This window comes from Pseudorasbora parva, chromosome 5 (genome assembly GCF_024679245.1).
Source record: "Pseudorasbora parva isolate DD20220531a chromosome 5, ASM2467924v1, whole genome shotgun sequence".
Classification (NCBI taxonomy): Eukaryota; Metazoa; Chordata; class Actinopteri; order Cypriniformes; family Gobionidae; genus Pseudorasbora; species Pseudorasbora parva.
Genome location: NC_090176.1, coordinates 32,676,799 through 32,689,039, shown reverse-complemented (window position 1 = coordinate 32,689,039; position 12,241 = coordinate 32,676,799). Strand labels below are relative to the sequence as shown.

General features: G+C 40.6%; 2 protein-coding genes across 5 annotated transcripts in view; one reads left to right on the top strand and one right to left on the bottom strand.

The window, feature by feature from the left end:
* The window catches only part of uggt2 (UDP-glucose glycoprotein glucosyltransferase 2), a 44,697-nt gene extending 39,646 nt beyond the window's left edge, over positions 1-5,051 (bottom strand). For 2 of the 3 annotated variants that reach the window (XM_067443903.1, XM_067443905.1), the window contains exons 1-3: positions 4,937-5,051; positions 4,203-4,336; positions 2,737-2,819 (exon numbers count right to left, since the gene is read on the bottom strand). In XM_067443903.1, the coding sequence (XP_067300004.1) occupies positions 2,737-2,819; positions 4,203-4,327 (208 nt within the window). In that variant the 5' untranslated portion in view covers positions 4,328-4,336; positions 4,937-5,051. The remainder of the gene's footprint in view (positions 1-2,736; positions 2,820-4,202; positions 4,337-4,936) is intronic. The other variant, XM_067443904.1, reaches the window with a different exon arrangement.
* A 1,376-nt stretch (positions 5,052-6,427) lies between these two features.
* hs6st3b (heparan sulfate 6-O-sulfotransferase 3b) overlaps positions 6,428-12,241 on the top strand; it is a 77,341-nt gene continuing 71,527 nt past the window's right edge. For both annotated transcript variants that reach the window (XR_010905031.1, XM_067443902.1), the window contains exon 1: positions 6,428-7,493. Coding sequence is in view for 1 of the 2 variants with exons in the window: in XM_067443902.1 (XP_067300003.1) it covers positions 6,949-7,493 (545 nt within the window). In the remaining variant the exon portion in view is untranslated. The remainder of the gene's footprint in view (positions 7,494-12,241) is intronic.

Sequence of the window (12,241 nt, the reverse complement as noted above, 5' to 3'; positions counted from 1 at the left end):
GGTCCAGGATTGGTCGTAACCCACCCCCTTCTTGGGCACAATGAAGTAGGGGCTGTAGAACCCCGTCTTCATATCGGCTGGAGGAACCGGCTCGATCGCGTCCTTCGCCAGTAGGACCTCGATCTCTGACCTCAAGACCTGAGCATCGCTGCTTCGCCCGGAGGCGAAGAGGATGCCCCTGTACTTGGGCGGCCGGCGCGCGAACTGAATCGCGTAGCCGAGTCTGATGGTACGGATGAGCCAGCAAGACGGCCCGGGGAGACCTAGCCAGGCCCCCAGAGACCGTGCAAGCGGGACCAACCGCACCACAGACGTGCCCGGGGTGGGGCAGCGAAGCGGAGTACTCTGGCCCGACTCGGGAGGCCCGGAGGCGGCCCGAAGTGTTGCCTGAGCACTCCTGGTTTGGACAGAGAGTGGGTGAGAAGGCCCGGGGGCGTCCTCTGAGCCCACTCTGCTGCCCACTGCCCGGAGGCAGGAAAGTGAAGCACTCAGCCCCGACCCGGGAGGCCCGTGGGCGGCCCGGAGTGTTGACTGAGTGCTCACGAGAGAGGAAGTGTGTGGGTGAGAAGGCCCGGGGGCGTCCTCGAGGCCCACACAACTGCCCCCTGGCGACAGGAGGGTAGGAAAGGAGTGACAAGGCCCGTGGGCGTCGCACACTGCCAACCTGACCCCCTTGGGGCCCAGAGAGAGAGGAAACTGCTCTTAAAATGTGGGTACCGCTGGACTCCGGAGAGCCAGTGGCAGAACCGAAACCAGTCAGGGCCCCCCGGTCCTCCTCCGGGGGGGTGGGGGAGGGATGCGAACATCGTCTCCCCCGAGCAGCTCCTGTTCTCCCTAGCCGGCCCGTCTCAGGGCCGCGTCCCCTTGCGCTTGCCTGCCGGTTAGCGGGCCCTGGACGGGTTGGGCGTCCCTCGCGTCCGGCACCCTGCTCCTCCAGTGGAGGCTGCTGCTCGGCTCTAGCAGGGTGGAGGCGGACGCAGGAGGGGATGCCCTCGGCGACGAGCCGGCAGAGGCGCTGCGACCGACGACCGAGCAGCTGGTCGTCGGCACCCTGGTGCAACGCCTCCGTCTGCTCTTGGGCCACCAAGAACTGCTGGGCAAAGTTCTCGATGGTGCCGCCGAGGAGGCCAGCCCGACAGACAGGCTTTTCTCGCGCATATCTGCCAGGTTAGCCCCCTATTCCTGGACCACTAGTGTGGACATCGCCTGACCCAGGGAGCGTGCAGTGATTTTCGTCGCCCATAGGGCGAGGTCCAACACCGCACGCAGTTCCTGCACAACCCCTGGGCTGGGACTACCCTCGTGCGTGCAGGGCCGAGGGCAGTGAGAGAGGGAAAACAATGATACTTTTTCCTTTTTTTTTTTTTTTTTTGTCTCATTTTTGGCCCTTTTGACCCTCCATATTTCCCTCTCTCCGATGCAGCAATTGACATCTGTCCTCTGCCAGAGCCAAAAATGAAACGCCTGCCCTTTTTCTCTTTAGGATCAGCGATTCCACCTTCAACTACCAGCAGGCATGCGAGACAGTGAACGTGGCCGTCACAACGGCACACAGCGCACTGAGCGCTCAAGCCTCTATGAAGAAGGCAAGGCGAACAATGCCCTGACGTGGTCGTGTTCTCATGAGAGAATCCGTACCACCCACGAACAGAGTCTCAGCATGCTTTTGATGCGATAGAGGAGTGGGGGCCCGAGGGGATTTACCCGGCGGGGAATCCCCACTGTAATCCTCAGGCCACCAGCGCTTATCAGCCAAAGTAGCCCTTTTCCAGTAACACTAGAAATGAACTAGATCGGGGGATAGGCGAAGGGACTCGACCCCATCTGAGGTTTCATAGTCTCGACCGCGCATCTAGAGCGCCGACTGACGCGCGCCGGTTGTCGTGACAACCACCGCTGTCAGCCGGCCGCTCGACGGCACACGGCGCGCTGAACACTCGAGCCCTTTATGAGAAGGGGGAGACGAACAAGGCGCCGACGTGACCATGTTCTTTTACCAGAACATGAATCACCCACGATCGCAATCTCACATGCGCTCGTGGCCATCAAGAGGACAGGAAACAGTTGCATACCAGGAATACACGGTTTGAATGACATCTTGAAAAAGACGCAGGGTCAAACCGTGTTGCTCTTTTGTGAATGGAAAGCTGCTCTTTTAGTGTGCTGAAGCACTCAGGGAGATGACCGCGGCTCCACACAGTTCGTTCTGCAAGCCTGTGTGAGCTCTCAGTGATGTGTATTTGTGTGTGTGTAACGCCCAGCGAACCAACAGTTTGTATAGGAAACGCTCAGCGAACCAACAGTTTGTATGGGAAACGCTCAGCGAACCAACAAGCTCCTTTAGATCGCTTGATCACTGATCAGACGGTCTCTCACTGACGCGCCGTATCACCCGCACTGGCAGACTCTCTCACTCAACACTCTTTGACTCGTAGTCAGACACTCTTCGTAGGAAACAGTAAGCACTGCTCGGCTCCGAAGTAGAAAGCGCTGATCTACCATTCCACTTCCTATTTATACCCGCGCTGCGGGGCGGAGCGTGGAATGCGTGATCGCATGCCAAATTTCATTGGCTCGTTGTTAGATGCTCGAAGTAGGATTGGTCTCTAAAGTAAGATCCCATTCGTCGGTTCAGTTCTGACGTACGTCGAACGTGACCGACTGAAAGGGAACACCATCATACATATCAGCTTCAGTTATAAATCATTGCAGAGAAGGGGAAATATCAGTCATTACCTCCATTTTTGTAAACAGTTAACTCCTTTACAGTATCGACAAACTGCCAGAACTTCTCGTCACCATCCTCTCGGATAAATTCGCTGCACAAAATTAGGTTTACAAAACAACTAAGACACATGAAACATGAACACAGTAATGCATACTAAAAGCATCATAGTAAGAGAAAATGCTCAGTGTTGATCTAATTTAAGGCTATTAAAGTCAGCATGAAATAAAAAATGTATGTAATGTTTCATTATTTATTATAAAATGATGTAAATTCATGAGCACAAGTATTCTGTTATCACAATAACTTCTCACTATTGCAACAACATTTGTTCTCTTATAGGGTGTTTACTGGAGCGAGTGTGGGACAACTTGTCACACACACAGATCACAGCAAAAGAAAACAACAACCATCCATCATCCAACGTTCCAGTCAGTTCCCAATTGACAAGATCCCAATCCTGCCCTACCTTTTTCCTCTCTTATTCTAGAAGCCATTGCACAGATATACGTCCCAATATGGGAAAAAAAACTATCCCAACTTCTGTTTCATGTTTAAGCCAGCAAATTCTAATTCATTTTCATCTAAGTCAACATCTAAGCTATTTACACTACGTCAACAGCGTAAGAGTCTGACACAGGGTAGAAGAAATTGTTGAATAAAGTAGTTATTTTTGTGCACAAAAAGTATTCTTGTCGCTTCATTATATTAAGGTTGAACCACTGGAGTCCCATGGATGACTTTAATGATGTCTTTACCTTTCTGGGCCTTGAAAGTGGTATTTAAGTTGATAGAGGGGTCAGAGTGCGCTCCTATTTCATAAAAAATAAGTCCTAATGAAATCCAAATTCACCTAATTTACTTTGTTAGCAAACATTACTAGTCTTAGGGTGAACAATTAATCCATGCAAGTTAATACACAGATTATTATTATTTGTTTCTTTCTTTTTTTTCTTTCCCTGGTAATCTTTAATCAGAAACTGAAAAGTAACTTCTGGTCTGGAATGGGGTTCCTTCTCAAATGAGGTCAGTTTGACGGTTTAGGTTTAAATATCCATACCACTCTCCTCCAACCGTTAGTCTGCTATGAGCAAGAGATGGAGAGGAGCGCTGAAGTAAAACCCTACCCCCAATTCAATATTCTGTTTCACGTGGAAATACGTCACAGCAATGAAAAATAAAACCAGTTGCAACTTCCGGTTCACTGGGACTTTAATTTGTGTTCCGAAGATGAACGACAGTCTTATGGGTTAGGAACAACATTAAGATGAGTAATTGATGACAGAATTTTAGGAAGAACTAACCCTTTAAAGCTGCTAAAATATTCACTTTCCATTACATAATTTGAACCTAAAATCTTGATACTGATAAAGTCCAATAAACACATTATTTTTATATATGATGTCAGTGAGCCATTTAAAAAGGAAAGGTAGCTAATGAGATACCGAATTACAGGATAATTACGATTCCAGCCCACCTTGTTTCCAGCAGGAGAGGGGTCATCGCCCATTTGGCCTTAAGACTGGCGACGACTCCTTTAGGTGCTGAGTGCACATGCTGGAACCTCAGCAAAACCAGCACAATAAAGACCAACCTCATCATCAGACACTGCTAAAAGAACATTAAAGATAACACTATTATAACTTTAATCAATAACATTAGGATACATTGACTCATTACACTGATTGATTGATGGATACATTTCAAAATAGCTAGAAATGTCAATACATATGTTTAAGTTGTCATGAGGGCAACTAACAGCCAACTTTGTTACTATAACGTTCACTTCACATCATATTCATATTCACTTCAGCAAAAATAGGGAAATTATATTAATTGTTTTCATTCAAGTTCCTAGCTCACTTTTTCATTTAAGAAGATAACGTTACAGGAAATCTAACTGTCAGGTAAAACGCCACGTAGCTACATTACAGCTTTATGTGTCAATTAGCTGTAAAATTGTTGCATTCTTTCACAGACAACACTGCCCGTTTCATACAGTTTATGCAAATCAAATGAAGACTATGATTGTGATTGGTTATTTATACGAATGAAGAAACAATAAGATTGGAGAAAACATACAAGACATACGGTATACCACAAACTATTCAACCATTATTATTATTTCTCTCTAGACTAAAAACAACATAACCGCAATAAACCGAGACCTGCCTCTGTGTTATAAACTATGAATATGTTTTAAAAACACACCTAAATCCTCAGACACTGAGCCGCTGTATACCCGTCTGTTTCACAGGACGCCGCCATTGAGGGGTCCTACAGCTTTAATTCCCTCTTCCACATATGGAAAAGCGATACATTAATTCCGCTTGAGTAAAAAAGCGTCAACAATTTAGCGACTTGTAGGCCTAATATTTTAAGTAAAGTTCATCTTAGTTATTATAGCAGTGAAATATCTTACAGCATCAATGTTAGAAGTTGTATGCAGGACTTGGTTGTTCAGGCATTTTTATGGACAACTAGCAGTAGGAAAGTAACGGTCTCCTGAATGTGAAGCTCATGATGATGAAACACAGTGGTTTTTGCCTGTTTGATTAATTTAACCTAAAACATTGATTTCACATCTCATTAATTTCTGTTAAAATAAATTACATAGGCTATTTGGCTACAACAATTAGATATATTTTTTTAAAGTTAGGCCTAACTTAATGTTGTTAATATTTGATTATTACTGGCACTTTACATCACATCATTACATTTTTTTAAATGTTGCTTTAAAACATAGACGGTGCTTTTATGTTAAATTACTGCATATGCTAGGCCCTATTACATGCATTTTATTTCCTTATAGCCTATTGCATACTGCTATGTGTGTCTTGGTTATTCACATGATGCATCTCTTTATTTTTTTATTTGTACCATCTGTGTACTGTTGTCTTCTTTCACCAAAGTAAATTCCTTGTGTGTGCAAACATACTTGGCAAAAAAATATCTTTCTTCTTCAGAACAATTTAGCTCGCACTCTTATTAATAAACCAAAGAGGGCGCTGCATATAAAAAAGTGAATTTGCCCGAGTAGGTTAACCCACATTTCTAAATGTGGGTTTAACTTACTCGGGCAAATTTACTTTTTCTTTATGCAGCTTTGGTTTATTAATTAATCATAAAAAAAGAAAGAACATAAGACTATAAAACACATGCCCATAGTAAGTTTGCAGGAAAAAAAGTGAAATAAATGTGAAATAAATATGCTGCATGAAGGATTTTTTACAGAAGCCTAGGTGATGATGTAGAGTCAATGCACAGTTAAATGATAGCTTGTTAAAAATTTAACTATAAGTCTTAATATAGGCCTACAAAACTAAAATATAATTTGGTAGGCTAGTTCATTGTCATTTTAAGACCAAGAAATTCTACAAAATAACAATAAACGCTGACAATATACTAGGCTAGCCCAGCAGTAGCCTACAACATAACATGAGCAGCATAAAATAAAATAAAAATTCCAGAATTTACATTTAGACAACGTAGATTAAAAAGCCCATAAAGTTGATTATAAAGCTGGCTACATGCTTCAGGACCAAATTGTCTTCAAATTATGATAGGCTATAGCATTACTTTAGTATTTTCCCCAAAGTGATATTTCACAAAGATTGGATAGCACAGAGAACTGTGGAGACAATAATAACACGCACACCGTGAATTCTCTCATTATATTGCAGAATATACCAGAGCACTGAAGTGGGACCAGGTGCAGATGCAATTGTTCGCGTGCTACGAAAGAGCTCGCGCTGTACTGGCGCGAAAGCGTCTCTTCATCGAAGCGCTCGCGTCTCATTGACATCATTCGCATCATCCCGCTGATGCGCGTCGCGGGACGGATGGAGAGCACAGTCTCATCGCGAGCGCGTGGAGATTCCGCTGAATAAAACAGACCAACGAGACACTTCGAATCGTTTCATCTGCACAAAGCGACCGGGCGTTCGTACTTTAAATCTTATACTTTATATTAGCGCGATGTTCGGTTCTTGAACAGCATTTGGTTATGGTGTTTGATGATTTACACTATCTTTGCAACTTTGTGCGTGAGAGAGAGCAAGTTTGATGTGAGGACTTGGATGTCACACTTTCGCGCATCTTTTTACCATATCAACATGTGGCATGGGGCTTTTGGGCTGGACCCCGCGCGAACGTCCTGGAAGAAGACCAGGAGAGGAGATCATGATTCACACTAACTGCATGAAAAATGTCCTCGTGTTAAAATGAATGATAAACCCAACAAATGGATTTTCGTCCCAATTTTAGCCATTCTTTTTGTTATGATTGGGTACCAGTATATTTGCCCGGCAGGCGGTCAGGCTTGCCATTTCAGGACAGGAGACAAACTCGTGAGCACCGGTGCCCTGCCCACTCCAGACCCGACCACCGATGACCTGTACCGGGAGCAGGACCCGGAGGATGACAGCTCATCTAAATGTGCGTCCAAATTCAACTTCACAGAGCGCGATCTGACACGCGATGTCGATTTCAACATCAGGGGAGATGATGTGATTGTGTTCCTGCACATTCAGAAGACAGGAGGAACCACCTTTGGCAGGCACCTGGTCAGGAATATTCACTTGGAGCAGCCGTGCGACTGTAAAGCGGGACAGAAGAAATGCACGTGCCACCGGCCCGGTAAGCAGGAGTCCTGGCTCTTCTCGAGGTTCTCCACGGGCTGGAGTTGTGGTTTGCACGCAGACTGGACAGAACTGACCAACTGCGTGCCCGTGATTATGGACAAAAGGCAGTCTCCAAAGCGCAAGAGGTAACGCGCCTCCCTCTCTCTCATAAAATAATTCGGAGAATTCATTTGCCGCTCTGTTGCTTCTAATGAAGGTAATGATGAAGTGTAACGTGTAGCCTGAGGGGGTTTTCACACTTGAATCCACTCAGACAGACCTCTTTAGACCAAAATAGTTTGCACTCTCTTAGGAAAAAAGGCTCAGATCTCATTAATACTACTTCTGATAATAATAATAATAATAATAATAATAATAATAATAATAATAATAATAATGATAATAGCCTATATATGTTTTATAAATGTATTAAAATTAACCGACACACTGAAAAAATGGTGAGAAACTATTTTCACACAGAAAATGCTAATAAATCTCCAAATTCCAAAGAAATGGCAAGTAGTAGCTTACTAAAATAGTATTTTCTAAGTATTTTATTATACAGTGTAGGCTTCAACAGTGATATATTTTAGTATGAATTTCAGTAACACTTTATGGGTTCAGACTAGTTAACTAACTAGTTGTTAACAATAACTAGTTGCTTACTAGCATGTATATGGGTGGTTGACATGACATGACCTTTTTTTGGTCCAATGTGTCAAAGTAACGTAAATTATAAAAAAATATGTCAAAAACTGTTATGATATTGTTCAGAAAGTGCTGTTATATATGGACATACAGAGCATTTATAGGATTAATCTTTCATTTTTTCACAATTTTCAGCCAAACCAGAAAAAGCTCATATGGCGTGACTGTCCCAAGCAGATTTCACAAATTTAGATTTTGAATAAAAACAAGAAAATTATTTTATTTTATGTTTATTCAATCATATATTGATAACCCAAATGTCTACTTGTGAGTTTGATTGATTAAAAGTTTAGGCAAAATATTTTGAAGCCACCCTTAACTAAAACATTTTGTCCCAAAAATGGATATCATATGGTGTGACGCCATATTCCTTTTTTTAAATGGGCAATTGTTTGGAGACCTTTGGGGAGTGGAGGTTCCTTTTTCTTTTAGGAGGAAGAACAACACCTCAGAAGGACACTTAAAGCTACAAGGTGAGTTTTCTCTCTTCATGTTTAAAAAAAAATCAAGTATATCCGGCACTCCTGCTTCAGTTCCCTTTTGCGCTGTCTTTTGGTGTGACGCATTTTACACAAAAATGCCTAAATTAAATTACTTTTCAGTCAATATTACCTTTCAAACTATATTGTCATATTGTAGTTAGCATGGCATTAGAATGTTAGCATAAAAGCACATTTCTTAATATCAATATAAGTACATAAAACCTCATATGGGGTGACACAATATCATAAGGTGTGACAAGGTTTTCTTGTCACACCATATGATTATTTTGTCACACTATATGATATGAACTGTATTTAAATACATAAATAATGCTCTTAGAAACATATTTTATAGCTAATATTTAAGTTTATTGAATATTTCGTCATTTTAACATATTTTGATACTATATTATTCATACATTTAATAACGATAGACCAACTCCATTTGGTGAATCCTTACTTCCCTATACTATCCCATTTTTATGCAGACTCACTCAATCACACCTGAATGCAAAAGTAAATGCAATAAAGTATATTAATCTGATATTTTTTTGCAGTGGATATTTCTGAAATGCTTGTATACACATGATTGAATTTGTCTATTTACAGATATCAAGAGAAAAACTTCAAGAGGAGGTTCAAACGTTCAGAGTGAATTCACTTGTTTAAACAATTTAGTGTTTTTGTTGCTGAAACAAAGATTCACTTGTTAGTGCTCATTTCTTATCTTATTATGTCAGTTTTTAGATACTATTTCCTTTTCATTTTTATACTGTAGATCGTAAAAGACTTAAGAGTGGTGCTGTGTTCTTTTGTGAGTTGAAGCTAGCGTGACAATGTAATTTCCTGTAAATGATCAATAAAGTATCAACAACAACAACTTGTCAGTTTGGTTGTTTGTTAAATGCAGCTAATACATTTTTTTTGCATTCAGATTGTTTATTTTGGTGTGATTCCTCATATGGTGTGACACCATGTCATTTGGTGTGACATTCAGAATTTTGAAAACAAAAAAGGCTTTTTGGTTATTAATCATACAATCATCAATGTGACAGATGGGGAATAGGGCCAGGAAAGGTTACAAGCATTTTGGTACTTTTATAACGAGGTATTCCCAAATTAATTTGAAGTATATTGAATGATTACGAGTAAACATCTTAATGAGTGTTGATAAAGTAAAATAATGCAAAATGTAATATATATGCACATAAGAAATGCTATACTTTCATATAGAAATGATAAAGCATCAAGATAAATTGACTTACATGATCACATTATACCCCTTTTTAATTTAATACACAATAACAATCATGTCACACCATATGACAATTTTTGTAACTAAGACAGTAAACTAGTGAATAAATGTAAAATTCCGAAAAAAATCTACAAGACCACATATATATATGGAAATATAAGAGTTGGTTGAATATAACCCAATAAGTTCCATGACTTACATTTGAGATTTTTTTTAAAAACTTTTTTTCAGCCAAATATGTCAACCACCCATATAGGATATTAGCTGTTTATTTTAAAGCACATATTAATTCTGCATGACCTTATTCTAAATGCCTTTATCATAACCAATACCTACATTTAAATGCTACAAAAACTACATAATATTAATAAGCAGTAAATTAGGAGTTTATGGAGGCAAAAGTCATAGTTAATAGTGAATATGTGTTCCCCATACTAAAGTGTTACCTGAATTTCTTCACTTTTATGCTATTTAAGCCTTTGAGCATTGTAGTTTAAGGGAGTTTTCAGTTTTGAGAGCCCTCCTAAAAGTGAACCCAGCTTTATTTGCGCTCCAATGTCTCTGGCCTTAAAAAGGAAGACTCAGATCCTATTTTTGTCCATTTTGTGATGGGGTTTCAGTTTACTTTATTAATAAATATATAAAGGGTATCTACAATTATTATTATTAGGTTAATAGTGCAAAATAATAATGCTTTTTGTCATGGTAAGGTTTGATTTAAAGTGGTCTGAGTTCGCTTGTATTATTTACATACAAGCTAAGCCAAAATTCATGCCAACCACTTTTGAATCTTTGAAACAATGCTTAAAGGTGAACTTGAAAGTAATATTTTTCCTCTGACATATACTGATGTGTTACTATGGAATTCTGGACCAGCTGAATGAGAAATGATTTTAACCACAGAAGCCAATCAATCACTCCATTGGTTATAATCATACTGTAGGTTAGCCCATTGTGAGAATACAGTGATCTGAGCATTCATAATTCTGTGGTGCCTTTACTAAATCCAAGTCCCTTGCAGTTTCCTAAACCCCCAGTCATTTATTATGCCCTTACTCTTGTCTGTAATGCAGTGTTTTGACTTGATCACTTTTTAGAAGGTATTTTAGTCATCTCAGCCTGTAAAGATGAATCTACTTTGCATACGATTTAAAATAGATATATTTACCCTGTCAGAAAATGCACTATAATTGGGGGTTTCATTGACTGTGGCCCCTCTGTCACTCGGTGGTATTATTAATGTGACATGGATATTATTAATTTATCACCCAACATGGCTTATGGTAATCATATTAAAACGCACAACAAAGAGATAGTCAATATGACAAAATGGCAGGCCTGAAATGCTTTTTTGTACAGTCTATGTGACCACAGCTCTCTTTCCCAGATTCCGTATTCCCGTTTAAATGATGGAGAGGCTGCGCTGTAATGAACTTTAAATGAGGTATCATAAAGCCGAGCAGAGCCGTCGAGCATTCCCATCTATAAATCTGACAGTGCCAGTCCGGACAAGCAAGCTATTAAAAAGTTATTTTAGTTGTTTACTAAGTATAATGATGGCTTAATATGTTGAAAAAATGCAGACTTTCACTTTTATAAGTGCCTGCGAATAAAAGACATATGTGTTTTTAGTGCCTGCGAATGCTGCTCTTGTAAATGGCATATAAAATAGCTTTGTCGTCACCTTTGGCTACTTGCTGATCTAACGTTAGTCTATGAATTATGTTTGACACACAAAACTGGCTGTGTCCAAATCTGTTTTGCTCTGTTATCATGAAAAACTAATTTTTGACAGTCAGTCATTAACCAGTTGCCAAACAAATGGTTCAAGTTAATTTGTTGCTTGGCCTGTTTATATGGTTTATGCTAATATGGTTTATGTTTTAATACTGAATGTGAGAAACAGCTGTAAAAAAAGAAGAAGAAGAAAAAAAGCATGTTGCCTTTAAAAAAGTTTCAAAGGGGAAACCTTAATTTTCCAAAGAGAAATTCACTCTCGTACCCTAAACCTGCAAGACCACAGCTATATGATTCATCTTTGCAGAATCAGCCAGCTCATTCTGAGAGTTCACAGTCTGTTTGTGAGAGAGAAGCAATGCCCAAATGAAACATAAATCCATCGCTGACTCTCTCTCTCTCTCGCTGTGCTTTCAAAATGCTGCTTCGCATTGCTTCTCTAAAGATACACCAAGAGACGCAAATAAATCTCTTCTGACAACAGATGCTTTTGCTCTCTGAACCGCATGTGCTAAGTGGTGACTGTATGAAAATTTCATCCTGATACCCAGCCCTGTTTATTTCAGTTAAGATGGATTTCTGTGTGCTTGGTGGTGTTTTTTTGTTGTTGCTGTGCTTACATGCCACCTTCACACTTATTTCACTCACAGTATTCCATAATCTAATCATCCAGATTAGTGCAGTAGCGCAAAGAGATTGTGAACTTTTTTAT